The sequence below is a fragment of the Arachis hypogaea genome, chromosome 17 (genome assembly GCF_003086295.3).
Source record: "Arachis hypogaea cultivar Tifrunner chromosome 17, arahy.Tifrunner.gnm2.J5K5, whole genome shotgun sequence".
NCBI classification, from domain to species: Eukaryota; Viridiplantae; Streptophyta; class Magnoliopsida; order Fabales; family Fabaceae; genus Arachis; species Arachis hypogaea.
In genome coordinates, this window is record NC_092052.1 from 44,501,599 (window position 1) to 44,524,241 (window position 22,643).

Consider the following 22,643-nt stretch of genomic DNA (forward strand, 5'->3'; position numbering starts at 1 on the left):
CTCTTCTCTCTAGAATTAGGTTAAAATTAGGTTAAACTCTCTTTAATTTAGGTTTAATTCTTATTTTCATCTTATTTTCTTTACAATTTCTTGTTCTTATGTCTTTGTTATTCTTAGTTTTCTTGTTAATTTCCCCTTGAGCACTCTTATTACTTTGATTTTCATTTGATACAATTTATGTTTTATGTTTCTTTATTGTTAAATTGAGTTGTTGTTATTGTTCCCTTGCAAATGGGTAGTTGTAGAATTTATATTTCTTGCAATTTTACCATGCTTTCCTTTTATGCCTTCCAAGTGTTTTGACAAAATGCTTGGTTGGATGTTAGAGTAGTTTTTGAGCATTCTTGGCTTAGAAAGAGAAATTAGGTAATCTTGAGTCATTAATACCCAATTTAGATTGGTGATCTAGAGTTGTTAGTTAATATTGTTTCCATTGACTCTAGTCTCTTGCTAATTTAATTAGTAAGTTGATTAGGACTTTTGGATTGAGATTAACTAGTCTTATTTGGCTTTCTCTCATGTGAAGATAACATTATACCTTCTTCCAATGTTGGATATGACTAAATAGGATTAGCTCTTGTAAATTATTGTATTATAATTGATGACTAGGATAGAAAACCTTGATTCTCAACCCTTGCCATAAATGTCTCTCTTTATTACTTGCTTTCTTTAATTGTTTGCTTTACTTTTCTTATCATTTATTTTCTCGTCCCCTTATTTGCAAACCACCCCTTGGATACCATAACCAATAATACCTATACATCACTGCAATTCCTTTGAGAGACGACCCGAGATCTAATACTCTCGGTATTTTTATTGGTTTGCACTGGTGACAAACAAAGTTAAACTTTGATTAAGCATTGTTTGTTGGTTGGGAACTATACTATCAACGGAATTATTTTTGTGAAATTCCTAACCGACGAAAATTCTCTTTCATTGAGCTTCCGCAGGGGGCAGACAAGGAGACAGTTAGTAGGTATGCCCGTGCGTATATCATGATGCTCCTATCGACGCAGCTGTTTGGGGTCAAGTCAGGTACCCGCCTCCACATCCAATGGCTACGTATGTCGCCAGGCTAGAGGACATGGGTCAGTGCAATTGGGGGTATGCTGCACTGTCATGGCTATACAGGTGCATGTGCTGTGTGGCGAACAGAAATGTCGTCAAGTTGGCTGGTCCACTGCAGGTCCTCCAGTCGTGGATCTTCTGGAGGTTCCCTGGATTCTGGCCAAACGAGTTTGATGTTTTTCATTGGCCGTTGGTGTCGAGGTAGTCTCTCTTTAGTTATGCAGACTCTTTTCCATTTTTTAGCATTTCACTTTATTGTTAATTAAATGTTGTGGTTATCAGATGGTTAAGTTATCAGCCGAGCTTGAGCGACAAGGGGCCTCGTGTCGCGAATTGGAGGTTGAGAATTGATTTACTCTAGCCCGGGGATGTGAGTATTTGTGGTTGATGGTTTTTCATTTCCATGCATATGTTGTATTTGCATCTTTTGTTATTTGTGGTGACTAACGATAAGTACTTGTATGCACAGTTCTTGTGGATGCCATATAGTCTGGTAGAGGTCATTCAGGTCGTACACCCTGAGATATTGGAGTCACCACATATGACGTTGTGGAGGGCTGCGATAGCGTTGATCTATTTTGCTGTCATTGAGTGGCATCCAGTAGATCGGGTGCTTCCTCTATTTGGTGGGGTTCAGGGTAGGCCTCGTGCTGCCCTGAACATAGATTTTCTTATGTCAAAGGATGGACGAGGCAGCGATCCTTGGTTTTCATTGACGCTACAGAGTTGACACATTTATTGGGCCAACAGGGGCAGATCAGATGCTACAGTTTGACATTGTTGCAGATCCATGACCTTCTCATGAGTACCTTGATTAGTGGTAACAACATGGCAGGAGGTTCTTATCGCCTGAGCTCATCCTAGGTGATCCTAGGATAGTTGCGATACCAGTTCAAGCGATACAGTGAGGTCCCGGACGAGTCCCTGACATGGACCAGTTGCCTGATGTTCCAGACAACCGTAGGGTTGCTCGGAGGCAGCGTGTTGGGACACGATCTAGCCAACGTGAGTGGATTTGGCTAGAGGAGGCCATTGATGCGATGGAGGGAAGGGGGCATGGTAGGCGAGGTGGGAGGGGTCATGGCCTGTGTGGAGGTGGAGGTCGTGGCCGAGGCCGAGCCCGACGTGGCGGTGGAAGGGGGACGATGAGAGCAATGGGAGGGACAACAGTCAGGGTGGAGGTGGTGACGGGGATCACGGAGGATTTGGTGATGGTCATGGAGTTGGAGGTGGGGTTGGGGTTCAGGTTGTCACAGAGGTGGTGGTGGAGGTGGTGTAAGTGGTTTAGGGGGAGTAGGGGTTTCAGGTGGTGACGGTGGCAGAGTGGGTGGGGGTTCTGCGGATGGTGCCGATATTCCTGGGTGCGGATTTGGAGACTATTTCGCTAGGGTTCCTACGTGTGATGATAGTCTGCAGGAGCATCAGACGTACATTAGCCCAGGTCAGATGTGGTCAGACTTGCTTGGTAGTGAGGGCCTTGAGGCAGAGTTTGGAGCGTCACACTTTCTGGATGAGATTAGCATGATCATGCAGGAGGATGAGCTGGCCATATCGCATGCTGGCACACTAGACGAGGTACTATAGGGAGGAGACGGTGACGGGGATCATGGTGGGGACGGGGATGGTGACGAGGTCCCTCTGGCACAGAGAGGCAGGCGGGTCAGACATCCTCGACACTGCTTCACCGGATCGCATCTCCTATGAGGCCTTAGCATCACTTTTAGTTACATGTTTTACGTATTTCACTTTTAGTTATGTATGGAGATTTATTTGTTTACCATGTTTTATGTATTCCATTTTCTATACTTCTGATAATCTTTGTGAACAAAAGTCTTCACCAGTACAAACTTGAATATTGTTAAAAGACAAGGCACGATAAATTTAAAATTAACATCCACAGTAGATAATTATGACATAAAATGAACCATACATTAGAAGAAAACCGCTAAATTGAAATACAACATGACACGATAAAAAGCATAAACACTAGACATTACTGGCAGATGCGGATTCGATCGTCACTCCTCTCTGGGGAAAACTCCTACGTGTGTGCCCAGGCTGTAGGCAAAGTCCACATCTCTTGGGCCTGTTTGGGTTAGCCTCGTCCATGGTAGTCTGGATCTTGGTGGTCCTGGGGCGTCCCTCAGACGCACGTCTCTTGGCCAGATCAGGTATGACGGTCGGACCTTCATATGACAGCCAAAATTCCTCAGGAATTAGAGGTATGAATCTCATCCGATAAACATCAAACACGGAGCTAAGACGATACACCTCGTGAACATAGGTGGACTAAGTCAAGCGTACATATGTGCAGCCTGCCAAGGCATACCGACATGGATAATAAAGTGCCTGGAAATAGCCACAATCACATGTTTTGTCCGTAAGGGATACTCTGTATGAGCAAAGAGAAAAGCTCCCTGTCAGAGTGGTCTCAGCCACTGTAAACTCTGAGCTGTCCCTATCATACAATGTCACGGTGAAGCACATCGAGGCCTTTAGATTTGCCTTGATTGCCTTAAGCAGATGTTGACTAAACTACTGCCCGGTGCCTAACTGTGTCTCGGCCTCTCTTCCTTTCTGAACGAATAGCTCGGCCAATCTCCCATATGTGGCCTTTACCAATGCACATACCGGAAGGTTCCTCACACCCTTTAGTATCGAGTTCACACACTTAGATATATTTGTAGTCATGTGCCCGAATCTGCGACCTTCGTTCCGATGCTGAGTCCAATGTACGTAGTCAATTCGATTTGCCCAGTCGCACATAGCATGATCAAAAGCACGGAGGATGTCAAACCAGTAATGAAACTCGACCTCGGTTTTCGCATATGTAGCATTCACTAAGAGTCTCCTTGCATCTTTGCCCTTGAAAGTCAAGGCGAAATTACCCACCACGTGACGGATGCAGAACACCCTATATGCAGTAGGCCGAAGCCACCGGCCATCAGGAGCTTCCAACGCAGCCTTTATCCCATTGTACCTATCTGATATGACTAGTATACCCGGTTGAGGTGTCACATGTGTCCGAAGACCACGACTCTGCATTCTCACCTTCCACAAGTGCAAAAGCAATAGAAATGATGTTGAAGTTACCGTCATGTGCAATCACAACAAGTAGTGTACCACCATATTTGCCGTACAGGTGGGTACTGTCCATACTGACCAACGGCTTGCAATGTCGAAATGCCTCAACACACGGTGGGAATGTCCAAAACAAACAATGGAAATAAGCTGCAGAGTCATCCACTTGCCCACTGACTCAAACAGGATTCGTCTTCAACACAGCTACACTACCTGGCATAGTGATCTGCACACTCAATACCCATCGTGGCAAGTCATTGTACGACTCTTCCCAGTCTCTGTAAATTTGTGACACGGCCTTCTGTTTGGCCATCCAAACCCTCCTGTACGTCGTTCTAAAGCCGAAGTATGCCTCCGTGGCATTCTGCAGTACCTTGATCAAAGTGACAGCATCAGCTCTAATTATGTGCAGTATGAAGGCCGATATGACATGATAATCAAGCTTTCTGTGGTCACTAGACATCGATGTAGCTAGACAAGTATGAGAACCATTGTACCATTTTACCTCCCAGATCCCTTTGCGCTGGTGGAGGCTAACCTGGATGAGTCATGCGCACCCGCTGCCGAACTCCTTGCACTTGCCATAGTACCTCCGATGATCCGATTCCAATACCTTGTACTCAACCCCATGGCAAATGCTATAGGTCTTCATGCTAAACAGGACTTCCACTTTATCCTGAAACTACTGACCGACCTGAAATTCAGATACACCTCCTGCATTTTGTGTGTCTCATGCCTCGAAGCCAACAGGTACACTGGGATCCCCCTGAGGTGCCATGGCATCCAAGTCCATAGTAGAGAAATGCAGGGGGTATTGATTAGTACCTGAACTAGATGCTCTCCTACCCACAGCTGGAGTCGTCTGTGGTGTCTCATCGTCACTATCATCAGCTATCGTGGTAGGCTCCACATCATCATCATTATCATCATCATGCAATGCATCCTCAACCCCATCAGGTACTCCAACCTCTCCGTAAAACGGGACCCTCACAGCAGAGCCAGGCATTGCGAAAGCAACCTCCCCCAACAGTCCAGCCTCACCAACTACTGCATCACAACTGCGGTTAAGATTAACTGCAAAGGATGGTGAAGCTGCTAAATCTGGCTCAGGTGCAATCACCGATACAACTAACGAGGAACCAACAGGCATGGAACTAGAGCAGGCTGAATGTCCTGTGTAGTAGGGATTCTTATTCAAACCTCCAAAATTAGATACCACATCCACAAGCTTCGCCAACAGCTTCGGAGTCCTCACCTCAGGAAACTGACGGCGACAATGGAACAACACCTGAAAATCTTCGTCACTGCTAATAACGAATGAATCATACTTGACATCATCGCGTAACACAGAAATCGGGATCCTATAGAACAACTTCTCTACCCGTTTCACGCCTTGCAGTCCTAGTCTCTGGAGTATAGTATTCTTAAATTCAACAAAGCTAGTCAAAGGTTTGAGAAAAACACTCAGCGGGTCCTTGTCAATAAACTTAATTCTTGATCGCGTTTTTTTCTTAATGGACCCCTCTATAGTGTACAAGAGCTAAAAAACTCTCATCACTAGCCATTGTGAATCTCACTCTTCCACAAAATTTCATGTTGAGCTCGTTTTTATATACTTCAGTGCTCTATAAATCGAATTAAATGTTTTCAAATTATTCACATAGTCCCAAAACAGTAAATCGAAGCTATTAGTTTTGATTTACAACTACGTACGTGCATGGATAAATCGAATTCATAAGATTCGATTTACGTTCATCTACAAATCAAATCCATATGTTTTGATTTACGTTCATCTTCAAATCGATTCCATCTGATTCGATTTAGTAGGAAAATGTCAAACCAAATTAATTTTATTTTATTTTCATATAACAGTTTTTCACCTAATTCGAATCCAATGGATTTAATTTACTACGTGTTTCATTAAATCAAATTCAATCAATTCGATTTATATAGAAATGTGCTTTGGGACTTTGACGTTGCATTTTCTAGTTTGGTCCATCCAAGTAATATTGAGTGGCATTTGGTTTATTGAGGTCATTTGCCCTAAGAATTATGTATAATTGTCTCCGTTATGTTGTTAAATTTAACCCCACTACTTTGTCTCTTTTATTGTATTTCATGTTATATGTACTTTGCTTTCACTATTAAAATCTTTTAAATTCCTCATTGATAGTATATAATATGATGAGATGATATAATCAAAATAAAATAATTTTAAAAAAATAATAAAATTAAAGATAATTAAAGATGTTCAATATAAGATTGAAGAATTTTATTTATTAAAATTATGTATGAAGATAAAAAATATTTTAAATATAAATTTTTAAATTAAATAGAATTGAAAAAATAAATAAATTTAATAATATTTATAAATAACTATCTATAAATAATATTAGTATATTTTTATTTTTATTTTATTATACATAATAATAATGTAATACTTTTTTAATATAATTTTTTTAGTTTAAATTTATTTATTTTATATATTTTACATGTGTTAAATTTAATATCAATAATTAAAAAATAAATTATATTAAATTTATAATTAAAAATAGAAATATAAAAATAATTTTTTAAACTTAAGACTACACATGTGTTTGTTGAGCGGCTAGTATATATATTTTAAGACTTAAGACAATCTTAATGGATTTTTTTAAATAAATAAAAAATATTTTATTTACTAAAATATACCATTTGTAGCATATTTACAAAAATATATCTTATCTCTTATCTCGTTTGTAGTGTAAATGAAATAAGAATGCACGTATCTCGTTTACACTATAAACGAGATAAGACACGAAATGGGAGACGTATATATTTCATTTACAATGTAAACAAGATACGTGCATTCTTATTTCGTTTATATGGTAAATAAGATACGTAAAGAGTTATGACATTTACAATATAAATGAGATACGTTACGACAAATTTTCAATAGCTATAAAAGGATGTGCAACTCTTTGTATTCTTCACAAACATTTCACTTCTTCTCTTCCGTTTTTCTTCCAAAAAATAACCAAAATGTGCAGTAGTAGTGGATATGTGATTGTAAGTGTGTATCTCAATTACCACATGAGAAAAATGACATTGGAGTGATGTTTGAGTGCGATAATCCCATTCTGTTGCGCACTCCGCAAGTAAGTTCTTTGTCCGAGCTGAAGAGTCTGATATTGAGTAGCATTGGCAGGAGAAAAGAGATTGAAAGGTGGAGTATAGATTGCTAGCACCGATGTCAGCTTGAGGAAGATAGACTCTTTCCTCTGCACACCATGCTGCTGAATTGCAGGAGGCCTGGAACCAAGTAGCCGCTCCACCAACTCTCAGGTCTCGATCCCGTACCATGTGTGAAAATCATGGAAGCATTCACCCACTGGCTCTCCATGCGCACGTAGCCCGCGGTGGTATGCAATATCCTGTAGGATGATAGTGCACTCACCCCATGGCAAGTGGAAAGTGTGGGTCTCAAGACACCATTTGTAACACCCTAATTACCCTAAGCCTTACCTCGCATCGTAAAGCAAAGGTTAATCAAAGGTTACGACATTTCTAAGCTCGTACATATAATATATAGAAGAAATAATATAATCTAGAAGCCCGATAAAGAATATAGCTCAAAAACAGGATTTGAAAAGCGCAACACGTACTAACGAAGCTACTAACTTAAGGCACAAGATATATATATATATATATATATATATATATATATATATATATATATATATATATAATGTGATAAGAGATAATAGTATAGTAGCATAAGAATCTAGCCTCGGCTTGCGAAGTTTAACCCGGCTAGCTATATACAGATAGTATAGAAGTTTGACAATTAAAAACAGCTTATACAAATTGTTCTCCCAAAGATAAGCCTCTAGGAAAAATAAATACAAAAGTTGAGAGATATATACAAAATAATCAAAAGACTCCCAAAACAGAATGAAGATCCTCCGCTCTGTCACCACCAAGCAACTCACTGAGGTAGGTTGCGACCTGCATCTGAAAAACACAATAGAAATATGGTATGAGAACCGAAGGTTCTCAGTATGGTAACAGTGCCCAATGATATAAGATATAAGGCTCCAGGATGCCAAAGGCAATCCTAGAACTTCACATCGCATATGGATATTCAAGCTTAGAACAAAAAAAATTAACATAAACCATAAGCAATAAACAGGGTTTTCTAAACTTAAGGGGTTTCTAACTAATATTAGCCACACTGCTGTGTCCCACAGCCTTCGCCAACCTAACCTCCGTACGATCCCATCGCCACCACCTACCTAACCTTCTCAGCACCAGACAAACACAAGATAATGCAAGCAAATAAAACACAGACATTATTCATATACAACAAGTAATTCAAGAAGCAAGTAGGCATGTTATACAATTAGGCAAACTCAAGTAATCAAAGAAAACAAGCATATAAGAGATGCATATGATGAATGCCTGTCCTATTGGCTCGTGATATCACTTGTCGGTCTATGAATGCCAACCCGACACATCCTTTCAGATGTCGCCTTTCTGCCACGTTCGAGGATATAGCGCCTGGCACGCTTTTGTTCTGAGGATATAGTGCCTGGCACACTATCGTTCCGAGGATATAGTGCCTGGCACACTTGCATGCTCATTCCAAGGATATAGTGCCTGGCACACTCTTGTGGCAAAGAAGGAAAATAACAACATCATCTATTTCATCATAAATTATTCCAAGGATATAGTTCCTGGCGCACTGTCATTCCAAGGATATAGTGCATGGCACACTTTCCACATCCAACAAGTCTTTCCACCTCAAATCATCACCAATCATCACCATTTCTCAACTCAATCCACTTTCAAATATTAATTCTCAATATTCCAAGGAAATAGTGCCTGGCACACTTTTCACATTCAACAAGATCATCATTCCTCTTTGAGTCCTCATCTCATCATAACAATCATCATTTCCATTAACATCCTTAAACATTTATATTTCTCAAGTTCATCAGTTTCTTAATTCGTTGTCAGTAATCACCAAGTTCACTATTCATCCTACTCTCTCAACCAAACTCATCCTCAACACCAGAACCTAAACCTCCGTTTGCTAATTTTTCAAAGTAAAACCCAAATCAAATCTCCTAAGACCTTTCCCATGTTTTAATGCCCAAAAAAATAATCCCAAGAGTCTTAATTAGGTGTCATAGAAGTATACAATCTTGTTGGGAAAGTGAGATGGTTCCAAAACAAAGTTTAAGTTATAAAACAGGGCGTGTGCGTACGCACAGGGGTGTGCGCGCGCATGCCCAAAGAGATTTTTAAAACGTGTGCATACACATAGAGGTGTGCGTATGCACAGGTACCAAAATTTGCAATACTGTTCGCTTGCACAAGACGTGCTAGCGCCCTCAACAGACTGCCCTTCCCAACTTGTGCGTGTGCACAGGTTGTAAAACATCATTGGTTGTGTACGCGCACAAACTGTGCCAGCGCTCTAAACAAGAAGCCTTCCCCTGCCTGTGCGTGCGCACAGGTTCGAAATATCACAGGGGTGTGCGTGCGCACAAGGCTGTGCGTGCGCACACAAACCAGAAATCACAAAATTCTGCAACATTGCAGAATTTCAAATTTTGACACCAAATTTTGAATGATCATAACTTCCTCTACAAAAATCCAAAATTTCCAAACTTTATATCAATTTGAAGACTTTTCAATGAACTTTAATTCTAAATAAGTTTCAACAAATTTTGAAAACTGAGGCACAAGTTATGATCCGTCAAAGTTCATCAAAAAATCCCTTTTTACCAAAAGTCTCAAGACCTTAATTTTACCAAAACTCCCAAATCCAAAACCAAACCAATCATAACCCGAGCAATCCCAAAACAACATAAAATTCCATACCATTTCTCTCCCAACTCAACTAACCCTAATACCTCAATTCACCGTTCAACACCATCAAAACACTTATAATCATCATCAACCAACAACAACAACATCAACAACCACTACAATTCTTCATCAATTTCAATAATCATCACCAAACCATATCTAACATTACCCAAATTCATCAAGTGTTTACTCCTCACATTATTCTCATAAACTAACATCATTCACAAATTGTCACCAAAATCAAGATTCATACTCCTCATCAATTAACCTCAACATTATCAATCATTATCAACATTCATATTACCACAATCAACATACACACTCACCAACATCAACCAATATCATAATATATCATTAACACCAATAACCCTCATCAACAACAATAAATCTCACATTCCTCATCAACCTTCATAATCATTAAAATTCCAACAATTATCATCAATCATATAATCATCATCATTATCATTCCAATTCCTTCCACACAATACCACTACAACATCACTCAATCATCATCAAGCAACACAAATCATCAATTTTCTCATCACCATCATAATCAAACTCTAACATACACAACTCATAAAGTCTTCATCAGAATTCACATGCCACATACATAATCCAATCCACCATTTATTTAATTCAATCCTATCTTAAAGTCAAATAGTCTAAGTGTCCAAAAACATTACATATTACATAAAGGAAACTGAAACCATACCTTGGCCGATTTCTAATATGCACAAAATACCACTTTGAGTCCAAACAAGCTTCCAAAAAGCCAAGCCAACTCCAACAAGCACCAAAGCTCAAACTAACACCACATATATCACCAAATCAAAACCTAGAACCACAACATACAATACCACAAGGGTTTATGAGCAACTTTACCTTGTCCAAAGAAGATTTGGGTAATTCCCAACAATTACCTGTTACTAGAGATCACCTAAACAACCAAAATCACAAAATCTACTCAAAAACCATAACCCAAAAATGGAGAAATCTAGGGCTAGAAAGTGGAGCTTGAGCTTCGAGTTTTTACCAGGTTTTCTTAGAAATGAAGATCTTGATGAGAGCTTCGCGTGGCTACAAACAGCTCATCAATAGGAGTTCCGTAGCTCAAGTTATGGCTCCCGGAAAGTGGAGGTGAATAGTGAAATCACCTCTTCTCCTCTCTTCTTCTCAAACCGCGCTCCTCTCTCTCTCTTGGGCTGGAAAATGAGCTCAAAGCTCATTAAAAGGTGCTTTTATATGTTGGGCTTAGGCCCAACTTCGGTCCGGTCCAACCGCGTAGCGTTTTTAGGTCGTTTGGGCCAAAACCTTTAAGATTAGTGCCCGGTTTTCAATTCTAAATTATTTTTATCCTTTCAAAACAATAAATCAACTTTTAAAAATCTTATTTTCTAAAATACGCGGTACTGGACAGACTAGAGCCGGTACTGCCGGCTTAAGCGCCAGTACATATTTTTACAGAAACTTTTCGAAGAAGATACATTTTTCAACTCGGTAAAATTCATTGAAACCAAATTTTACCTTTATATTTTTAAATTAAAACTTCTAGATTTTGAATCTATTCCGGACACTAAATTATTTTATTAAAACGGTTTTACGTAAAAACTCCGGTTCTTACACCATCACTCCACGAATGCCGTGATCAGGGAGTTGTCAAACATGAAGTCCTTGAGTTGCAACGTGTCATCAAAGCCAGCCTCTCTCAAGTAGGGGATAATGACGTTCGGTGGTACAAATGTGTGACTCACTCGCTTTGAGAGAAGTAGACGAGGCCTTTGATAAAAAATAAAATCTTGAATAAGAAATCTATAAAGCTATAAAGCTATCAAAGTTAACAAAAAAATCTTCCAATAAACATTTACTACTTAATAAATTAATCTAGATAAAGACATTTACTTAAATAATTAATAACAAAAAATAAACATCTACTTAACAAGTTAATTTCAATAAAAACAAAATTAAATTAACATTTACTTAACAAATTAATTTCACTAATACCTAAAATCATACTCTATCAATTAATCCTTGCTAACAATACATTCATACCAACCTAACATATATTGTATACTAGTTCTATAAAAGTACCTTAAATATAGCTATATATACATACTCTAACATAAACATACAAAAATAACACTAACCTCGAAGTCGGCTACCTCAGCAATGTACCATGTCGCGTTCAGTCAGTTGATGTGCGTATCATGTGCATCTGCATCTGCGCGCGCCATAATCACTGAGTAATTTGATAATATGATTAGAAAAGGGTAGAAGTTAGAGAAAAGGTGAAAAAATAGATGAAATATCTATCCAAATGGCATTGTAAACAAATTCTATGTATAGGCTATCTCCTCTCTTATCTCGTTTACCGTATAAATGAAATAAGAATGCACGTATCTCATTTACATGGTAAACAAGATAAGGCACAAAACGATGTGGTCGTAACACGTTTGTACACATGATGTATAAACGAGATGCATACATTCTTATTTCGTTTACACTGTAAACGAGATAACAGATAAGATAGACTTTTGTAAAAATGTTATAAATGGTATATTTTAATAAATAAAATATTTTTTATTATTTAGAAAATTTCAATCTTAGTAAATGTGAATTCTTTTTATTTTAGTAAAAGAATCCTTTATTATGTAAAAATATTTTTAAAAGTAAAAAAAAAAGGGATAAGTATGATTTTGGTCCCTAACGTAGAAGCCGAAAATTTATTTCGTCCCTGACCTTTTTTCGCTAGAAAATGGTCCCCAAAATTTCAGTTTGTTTTAAAACCGTCCTTCGGACCAAAATGCCCCTATCCCTTCTTCCCCAAAATCATGCAGAAGCACTAGCAGAAACACAAGCAGAAGCACAAGCAGGAACAGAACAACAATAGCTGAACCAAACGTTGAAGCTGAAGCTGAAGCAACACCAATAAAACAAACAACCAGAAGTAGAACAACAATAACAACAATTGGATAATGGAATCAGCAGAAGGACAACAACAAAAGCAAGAACCCAAAAGATAATGAAATCAGAAGAACAACAACAAAATCCCAGAAGAAGAGAAGAAGAAAAACCCAGAAACATCATCATCAGAAAAAACACCAAAAAATCATCATCATCATTGCCAAGAACCAAGAAAACAAGAACCAGAAAAACAAGAACCCAGATGCAAAACTCAGAACTCAGAAAACAAAAAAATTCATCATCATGCAATTACTATAATCAAAAGCAATTACTAATTTACTATAATCAGAAGCAGTATCACCAATAATAAATTAACAACAATTGTGAAAGTGAATCAACAATGGTGAATCAACAATGGTGAAGCAACAACAAAAGTAAAAATAGAAGCAGAAGGCAGAGGAGCTGAAGCGGTGGTGGACGGTGGTTTCGCTGGCACGAGGGCGAGGTGGCGACGTCGGTGAGGGCGAGGAGGAGGAGCAGAAACAACTCAACCCTCACAGTGAGATCCAGCAGCGAAGAGCAGGCGCGGCGGCGGCGACGAGGAGCGGCAACGGTGGCCCTTCCCCTTCTTCTTGCCTGAACCAAATCCCCACCCCCACCCCCACCCTCGAGCTCTGGAGACCGTTCCCCCTTCGAAGAAGAAGAAGAAGAAGAAGAAGAAGAAGAAGAAGAAGATGGTGGTGCGGTGCGGTGCGGTAGGGCGGCAGGGCGGCGGTCCCCTTCTCTCCCCCCTCCTCCCCCCTTTTTCTCGCGCCCCCCCCCATTTCTTTCTCTCTCCACCCCCTTCTCTATCCCTTTCTTTCTTCTTCTTTTTATTTATTTATTTTATATTTATTTTATTTTATAATTTTTTAATGAGGGATAATTTAGTAATAAAAAAAATAAAATTGATAAAAATGATAATTTTAAAACAAACTGGAACCTTGGGGACCATTTTATAGCGAAAAAAAGGCCATGGACGAAATAAATTTTCAGCCTCTACGTTAGAGACAAAAATCATACTTATCCCTAAAAAAATCAGCAAAAGATCTGAAGGTACGTTTGATTTGCATTTTTATTTTTAGGATTTTTATTTTTAAAATTTGATAAAAAAAATAAAATTCGGTTTTCTATTTTTATCTCATATTTTTATTTTTTTTAAGTCTAAAAGATAAAAAATAAAAAATATTAAAAATGAAAAAAAATATAAACGCAAAAACCAAATCACGCTAAATTTTTCCGGGGTCTTTCCCTAGTAGGGGTGGCAACGGAGCGGGTAGGGGCGGGTTTTTGCTCTACCCGACCCCGCCCCGCCCTACTCGCGGGTAGTAAAATGTTAAACCCTAACCCGCTCCTGCGGGTACCCGCCCCGCCCCTATAATTATTAAATCTAACAAATAAAATAAAATTTTAAAAATTATATAACCACCATTTACATACATAACATAAATTAAAGTAAAAATTTATATATAATATAATATTATTAATCATTTTACTAATTATTTTATATATGTTATATATATTATATATTAAAAATATATATATTTATATATATATATTATATATACCGGGGCGGGTAGGGGTGAGTTTAATCTAAACCCGACCCCGTCCCACCCCGCCCAAGAACCCACCCCGTTAAAATTCGTCCCGGTGCGGGGGCGGATAATTACCCGCCCCGAGCGAATTCGGGACGAGATGGGTACCCGCGAATTCGGGAAGTGTTGCCACCCCTATTCCCTAGGTTCTCCCCTCTTTCTCTTTTGTTTATTTCCTACCGGCTTCCAGCTACCAATCTATTTTCTTGTCTACTAAGACTCCCCTTCGCCTGTTGATTGAAATACCCAAAAGCCCTCCTAGTGGCTGACAATTCAAAATATATTCCCAACTTTCAACTTGTTGGCTTTTCGGTTCCATTCCGTTCCGTTTTCTCTCCGCTGCCTTCTCAAATAAATGGCCTCCAATTCACACAGGGCGGCTCCTTTCTACGGCGTCGCTGCCCCTTTCCGGTCAAGGTAGCTCTCAACTCTCTCTCTCTCTCACTCTCTCTCTCTCTCTCATTTAATTTTGAATCCCTCATTTCAATTGATATCATTGCAGAGATGGGCTTAGCACAAGGGCAGTATCGGGGACCGACGAGATCCAATTGCGAATTGATCCCTTCGACTTGGAGGACGAGATCACCGGTCTTCATACCCAAGTTCGAAGGTTGAAACATGTATGTTATTATTTTTCTTTTGTTTCTAAATATTCACATGCAATTTGTATGTGTCTGTTTCTTTTTTCTTTTTTTTAAAGGGATATGTATGTGTTGAATTTAGAACGGATCTGGTTACATCTTCGGTTTTTGTGTGTGCGATGATATCACTTGAGAGTTGAGAGTATTTGGATCATTCGTGTTCAAATAATTAGATGTTCTTTTCATAAAAGGACCAGGTTTCTCTCAAGATAAATTGACCTAACTTTGAACTATAGCTTAGAAAGAAGGCACGCTCATTCAGTTATTTGAGGATTTTATTTTATTTTATTATCTGTAAGTAATCTTGGGAATATATTGGAGATGATATATGTACATGTTCATGCCCCTAAATTTTCAATGAAGAATATTACCTAATCTAGAGGCTGAGTTTGAAACTGATTCAATGAGAATACATGTACTGGAAGATAGGGATGAGAGATACAAGTGCTTGCTCAACAATGAGAAATCCTTCAACAACAATATTTATGTAGTCAATTGCAATTGTGGAGTCGCTCTAGTCTCAAGGAGTAGATTCTGAAGGTCTATCTCTAGCTAGAATGATTCTATGGTATATAACAAGGGAGTTTCTTTGATGAAGTGTAAAGTTGGTGAAGAATGAAGATTATAATTAAATTTTTCAGGAGAGTGTGCATTGCATAGGATGTCTTTATTTTCTTTCTATTTTTTTAAAATTTTTTTCTCTATTGTAAAACAGCAATCTTTCACTCTTCATTGAAAAGCACTCTTCCCCATGGCATGAGCCATATAACAAACTAACTAAATCTAATAGATTCTAATTGAAGCTGTTGCACAAACTAACTAATGCAGTTTCTACCAATCTGGTGATACAACCTCTTCGAGTCGGTTGTTTATCTCCAAGTGAATTCAAATGAATTCACAAAATTGAGTATTCACAATACATGATTTGCAAAGATGCTTAAGCTCTTATAAATATTGCTAATCTCAAACTGACTCTCTAACTAACCTGAATAGGCCTAACACTAGTGGACTTATCATGGGTGTAGGGGAGAATTATCTTATCAGATTCAGTTTTGCTGGCTCTAGATCACATTGCTTCTGAGTTCTGTCATGATATCATTTGATAGAATCTTTGATTATTGATGCATGTATGAATATTATCGGTTGACTGACTTGTTGAATTATAGCCTCCAAATAATTTTTTTGATGGATTAGGTTTGATTAAACTTTATCATGTTTGAAAAATTTATCTTCCTGCTTTTTTCTTTTTTCTTTTTTTTCTTTTTTTCCATCTATGCTTCCTCAGTTGTTGTGGACTCACAATCTAAATATTTCTGCCACAGGTTGCAAACGAGATAGGCACAGAAGTAAAGTATCAAAAGGATTTTTTGGAACAAGTGGTATGTATTTTCCCATATTTAGTTTTGTGTTGTTGGAATTCAACTTTTCTACTATATATCTCATTCTCTTGAAATCTTCAATTTTATGTTTTGAAAAATGTGAATTGTAAATGTGCCGGAAAATTTCTCTTAATCATTATCCTAAATATTAAATGAAGTAAAAACTAAAAAGTAGATACTTGCACTGTCTTAAAATCTTAAAAAAGCAATCAATTTCAATTGGAGCTTCTATCATTTCTCAGAAGAGGGGGAAAAATAAATAAAGAATTCAGCTGGTTCTTGGCATTTTTTTCATGTTGCTAAGTTGTAATTAACTCGTTCTTCTACTTTCTAGAAGGAAAATGTTAAACCGTCTTATTAACCTTTTAGTTTGCTTTTCCAAACTTTCAATACAGCAAATGGGAATAATGAAGGCTCAGGTAGGGGTGAAGAATAATATGAGAAGATTGAACAAGGCCGTCATTAAAAGTGGCTCGAATCACATTCTTCATATCGTTACATTTGGTTTAGTTTTGTTTCTCATAGTATACCTTTGGTCCAAGATTTCCAGAAAATGAGGACTCGAGAGCTTGCTGCCCAACTTCCTCCTTCTCTACTTCCCAATAGCTTTATTTGTATTCCACCACTGATGTGAAAATGCTCCACGATTCTTTGTAGTTTATACTAAAATCTAAATTTTGAGATTATGTTTCTTGCATAGTTAAGGAGTGATTCTAAAAAGCTTGTTAATTTGCTTGCCTATTAGTTTTGGAGTATATATTAAACAGTTTAGCTTTAAAGCCTATAGGCCATTTTGGAGTGTAAAATATATTGACATCGTTTCATATGAATTATTTCGATTTAATTTATAAGTCAAACATCATCTTTGTACTTATGGTTTAGCAAACATTAAGAAAGGGGTTTGAATCAATATGCTACTTGTTCTTGCACAGTAATCTGAGCCGAGGTATGAGTCGAGCTATAACTCCTAGTGTTGAGGTATAACTCCTTCTGTTTATATGGAAATTTTTGTTCTAAAAACGCAGATGTCGAGCTATACTGAGGATTGAGACTTGCAAAGAGACTCCAATGTTCAAGTAAAAAAAAAATATAAGATGAAGTATATGTTATTCAGAGTGAATAGTGTACATTTTACGTGCTTAGAGTTTTGTATTTATAAAGTTGTTATGCTATAGGTGGTTATCTCGTGGTCCTAGTATTTTTGTAACCGCTTCTGCATGTGTTCAGATGGTTCTGTTATAGCCGAGGTTTTCTTTAACTGAAATAGGCACGTTTTATTTATTTTATTCAAATTCCGTTTTATAGGTAAATTCTAGGCCGAGATATTGCTAACGGATCAATAGGTAAATTTGGGTCGAGGTATAGGTTTCATTGGCCGGGTTATAGGTAATGGATCAAGACTTGTTCTCCGAGTAATAGGTGGCAATACCGAGTAATACGGAATGGACCAAATTGTAATGGCCAAGTTATAGATGTAACGACCGAGTTATGTGTTGGTAATTTATGAGTTATGAAAACTCTAACGTTCTTTTGACCTAATCTCTACATTATAGCTTGTAGTTGATGAGTTATAATGACTAGGTCACTACTTTTTCCTAAACTCAATATCAAATATGAGCTTTTTAGGCTTGAACTCAATGGGATAGAGTTTTTTTGGAGATGACAATTATACATCCTAGTTCAATCTTTAAGTGCAATGACATTTAGAATCAGTTTCTACCAAAATAATAGTAGAATTTTGCTCTAATCAAATTTTGATTATAACCAATTTAAACGCCAAACGAAATGAAACTCAAACCAAACTCCTACCCTAAATCTTATAATAGAGCTTCAAACACAGCTCTCTAGAACAGCAAAACCAAAAGATTTTAAATCCGAGTTTACAAAATCAAACTTGGAATGTAAGCTTGAGAAAAAAGAGAATATGAGATGCTGATGGTATGAATTTGTTCTTGTGAAGGTTGGTCGCCATATAGCTCGTCTGCCGGTGAATAACTTGGAGCTTTCCATCGAGATGAATTATACTTCGGCAACAGGAGAACAAGGGGGTGGGTACATGCAAAAGGCACTCTGACGCTCAAGTTAGTGAGTGAATAATATGATTTGTATTGCTGTATCTGAAATTAACGTCTTACCTCCTTTTTGTATTCGAGATTAGAAGATAACGGCTATGTCTCCAAGTAATTTTACTTTAAACGGAAAGTAATGACATATTCGACCGTTTTGATATTTGCTTTGATGTTTGTTATTGATAACAGATCTATAACATTCATAGCGGAGTTATAATATATAACCGATTTATAACCGTCATATCATAGTCCCTGAGCTTGGCCTGGTGATATTTTGATAAAACAAGTTAAGCTTTTATTGATGAGTTATAATTTGGCGTTTTGATCTATAAGTATGGAACTCCCAATTCAACATATTTTTATCAAAATAAATATAAAAGATGAAATAATTAAATAGAGAAGTTTTTGTTTTCGAAAAAGGAAAAAGAAAAAGTCTTGTCATTAAATGATAAGGAAACTATCGTTCCAGTTTCCAATGCCATTTAGTGCCATTGGTTTTGAGAGAAATAACAGTTGTGATTGATTATATGAAACTGAATCAGTTTCATTAAATTTTGACATATTTATTTGGAATCCTGAAGGGTTTCATAAATGGAAGTTTAGTTTAGTCAAAACGTTTTGGGAAGAGAGTGAAATATGAGTAAAAGAGGTCAGTTTCTTTTTCTTTCAATTTGATTTTTCATCCTTTCGTCTTTTTCTTTTTGTTTCATGGAAAATAATGGGAGAGAAAAAGGGTAAAAAAGTACAAAAGGAAGATAATGGTGGTTTCTATAAGTGGGTTGATGAGGATATAAAAATTCGTGGGTCTCTTTTTTTAGATAAAGATAGTATTAATGAAATAGATTCTACAAAAATAGCGAGGTCTGAGTTTCGGGTGGAACTGTTACCATGTACAAGGGTTGAGTGTGTGTTTCATAGGAAAAAATATTTTGAGTATTTCTACATATATAGTTGTGTGTTGGAAGAGCTTTGGGTGAAGTTGCCTTTTATGAATTTTCAATGTAGTGTGTTGAAGCAGTTGAACTGTGCTTCTTTTTAATTGCACCAAAATGGTTGGGCTTTTTTGAGGTGTTTTGAAATATTAATGGAATTTCTGGAGGTGAAACCTTCTTTAGAGTTTGGAAGGGGGTTTGGGTAAATTTGAATAGTATCCCTGGTTTTTCAATTTTCAAACTTTACAAGTTGCCGTTCAAAGATTTTAAAGAAATATTTTAAAAGTGAGATTGGCGGAAGAAAATTTTCTTTTTTGCCTGGATGAACACCTTGGTTAGAAGTTTTCTCTCTGATGGTGTTTACAACTACAACATATTTTGGGTTCTGAAGAGATAAATTTGAGGAATGAGTGTATAATAGACTATCTTATGGAGGTTATTGATAGAGAAAGTTTAATTTCTGTTTTTGATTTGCTCTCATGGGAAGAGGACAAAATGTTCGTGGTGAACTACGTCGGTAAGGTTTGATAGAAGATCTCCATATGTTTGGAAGCATAACTGATTTGTATTTGAATGTTTTTCTTTGTTTTTACTCAGGTAGAAAATATCTGGAGTTTCAACTGCGAGCTTAAGAGTTCGTTACAAGATAAAGAATGTCAAAAAGGAGGGCTCGTCATCGAACCCTGTCAAAGGAGATGGAGGAGTGGAGGTTAATCAACCTATCCCAAAAAGAAGGAAGATCGTCTTTAAAAAGAAGAAGACCGATCTTATTGATGTGGATGTTTCTAATTACTTATTGGAAAATGGAAAAGAAATTCTGCTGGAGGAGCTGACTACTTTCGTGAGTAATCAAGAAACGTTGCATGGTTTTGCCGATGGAGGTGATGGATCCTCAGTTTGGGATAAGAATTTTTCTTTCATGGTTGTTGCCGATGAGACGTTTCAGTCGTCATCCAACGTAACCTTAGTTAATGAGGTTGGAGATGTTGCTATTGATCAATATTTCCATGTGCGACTTTAGTACATGTATAAGGTAGATTACAATTTTTAGTTATCTGATATAGGTGCTCTTTTGTAGGTGGTCGAATTCCGATTGGCGAGCATTGGTCGAAGTCGGGAGGTAAAGCATAAAAAATTATTAGAAAAGACTGATAAGCTGGCTTGTTTGAGAGAAGATTTGAATTTGAAGAATGATTTGATAGCTGGGATGAAAAAGAAGTTCTCGTAAAAGGAAGAGGAGCTGAAGTCAGTTAAAGACAATTATGAGAAAAAGTCAAAGTTGCTGAAGAAAAATGAGAGTGACCTCTTTAATATGAAAAATCAAATGATTGTTGTTACTGTGAAACTTAAAAATTTGGAGAATAATAGGCAAAGTGAAATATTAGATGTCTTTACTGAAGGATTTGAGCGGGCAGTGATGCAGGCCAAGTTTCTTGTCTCTATCCAAGATTTGTCCCAAATGGATCTGGATAAAGTAGTCCATGAAAGATTGCTAGTTGATGATAATAAACTGCCGAGGAAGAAGATGAAAACCTGGCAGATTGATGTATGGTTTGTTGTTAGCATTTTGTTTTTATTCTTTTGTTATTTTGAAGACAATGATTGAGTTGTAAAAAGAAATTGTCGATCATCGATCTTATGATGATTTTGGTTCTGTATTTGGCCAATTGTTTTGGCTCCGTATGAATTGATAAAAAGTTATATATATATATATATATATATATATATATATATATATATTTGTGTTGCTGATAGATAATATTTGATGATAGATAGGTTGGTGGTTTCATTGTCATTTTCAATGATCAATGAATTTGTTTTCTGAGTTTTATGAAATATGTCGAAATAGTTTCTTCGATGAATTTTGGGTAATCTTTATAAATAGTCACTTCAATTTTTGTGAGCGTGTTATAATTGATAGGTAGCAATTTGGTAATTTGATTTAGTAAAATATTGATTTGGATGTATTCCAAAAAATGTTATTACTACTGGATAAAGTTGAGATGTTTATTGACCATGTGATTAAAGGAATAGTGGACTCAGATGACATATTAGTCATAATTTGTATTTGATAGTCACAGGTTGAATTTGATAGAGATCGGATAAGGAGATAATTGATATATAAATTGGCTTGTCCTAAGCCACAATAGATTGTTATTTGACCCTTGTTTACAAAGGTGTAGGTACGCATGCCATGTTAAAATCTCTCCAAGCAAAACTCTCTTTGAATAAAATTTTGAGTAGAAAAAAGAGTACAAGTCTATCCCTATCTTTTAACTATAATATTATTTTAAAGAGGAGATATTCCAAGTATTAGATAAAATGATACTACTTAAAGATTGAATTTATATGCTCCATTTCCTAAGACTTCAACAACTCAAAATGGGCCCTCGTATTTGGCTACAAGCTTACCATGAGATAGAGGTCGTCTGGCTTGTTCAGTTTTCCTTAGTACTAGGTCAAAAGAAGCTAGCACAGAGAATTTTTGAAGATAGACTGCGAGCTCTTGCATGCGTACCGCAGATACCTTCGTGCGCCTCGACTAAGGCGAGATCTGCTTCCAATCTATTTAAACATTTCAATAGTGAACGAGTATAACCTCGTCTATATAGGTTCTCATTTAATAATGTAAAGAAGGAAGCTTGTCATCTAAATTTTTTCAAATTATCAATTCTAGACGAAATATTTCCAGTTTTCGGATACTGGATATAGGGCCATTGTAAAATCCAAGAAAAGTGATAAATAATTAATTATTAAATTAAATGTGAGTATATAGGATAAGAAATTAATAAATTATAAATTGAAATTTTTTCGGTAGAAAATTAAGTTAGAAAATAAAATTGAGCGCAAAAAAATAGCTAATTGCAAAAAAGCGTGTACTATCAATAACTATGCTGTATCAACTTAAATTTGTCTGGTACTGTAAGTGAGAAAAAAGTAATTATGAGTGAATAAATTAAGAAATTAAATTTTATAAGTTAGAGAAGATGAAAGTAATTGGAATAGAAAATCGGGCACTTATTATAAAGGTTTTGTCCCAAAATTGAGCCAAACGAACCAAAATGCGAATCGAACCCAAGTT

General features: G+C 37.0%; 2 protein-coding genes across 2 annotated transcripts; both read left to right on the top strand.

Moving 5' to 3' along the window:
- The first annotated feature begins 14,672 nt into the window (after nucleotides 1–14,672).
- LOC112766319 (bet1-like protein At4g14600) lies at nucleotides 14,673–17,470 on the top strand. The gene is made up of 4 exons (XM_025812227.3): nucleotides 14,673–14,957; nucleotides 15,043–15,160; nucleotides 16,504–16,560; nucleotides 16,956–17,470. The coding sequence occupies exons 1-4, from the start codon at nucleotides 14,896–14,898 to the stop codon at nucleotides 17,115–17,117; spliced, it is 399 nt and encodes a 132-aa protein (XP_025668012.1). The 5' UTR covers nucleotides 14,673–14,895; the 3' UTR covers nucleotides 17,118–17,470.
- Nucleotide 17,471: 1 nt separating this feature from the next.
- LOC112763227 (uncharacterized) lies at nucleotides 17,472–21,109 on the top strand. The gene is made up of 7 exons (XM_025808954.3): nucleotides 17,472–17,491; nucleotides 17,586–17,636; nucleotides 17,736–17,790; nucleotides 18,521–18,608; nucleotides 19,953–20,083; nucleotides 20,163–20,537; nucleotides 20,640–21,109. Exons 1-7 carry the CDS (start codon nucleotides 17,472–17,474, stop codon nucleotides 20,787–20,789), a joined length of 870 nt encoding a protein of 289 aa, XP_025664739.2. The 3' UTR covers nucleotides 20,790–21,109.
- The last annotated feature ends 1,534 nt before the right edge of the window (nucleotides 21,110–22,643 follow it).

Coding starts and splice junctions, on each gene's coding strand:
- LOC112766319 (XM_025812227.3), top strand. CDS start 14,896: ATGGCCTCCAATTCACACAGGGCGGCTCCTTTCTACGGCGTCGCTGCC. Junction 14,958..15,042: donor GCTGCCCCTTTCCGGTCAAG/GTAGCTCTCAAC, acceptor ATATCATTGCAG/AGATGGGCTTAGCACAAGGG. Junction 15,161..16,503: donor AAGTTCGAAGGTTGAAACAT/GTATGTTATTAT, acceptor TTTCTGCCACAG/GTTGCAAACGAGATAGGCAC.
- LOC112763227 (XM_025808954.3), top strand. CDS start 17,472: ATGCTACTTGTTCTTGCACA. Junction 18,609..19,952: donor GGCAACAGGAGAACAAGGGG/GTGGGTACATGC, acceptor TGGGTTCTGAAG/AGATAAATTTGAGGAATGAG. Junction 20,538..20,639: donor ACGTAACCTTAGTTAATGAG/GTTGGAGATGTT, acceptor GCTCTTTTGTAG/GTGGTCGAATTCCGATTGGC.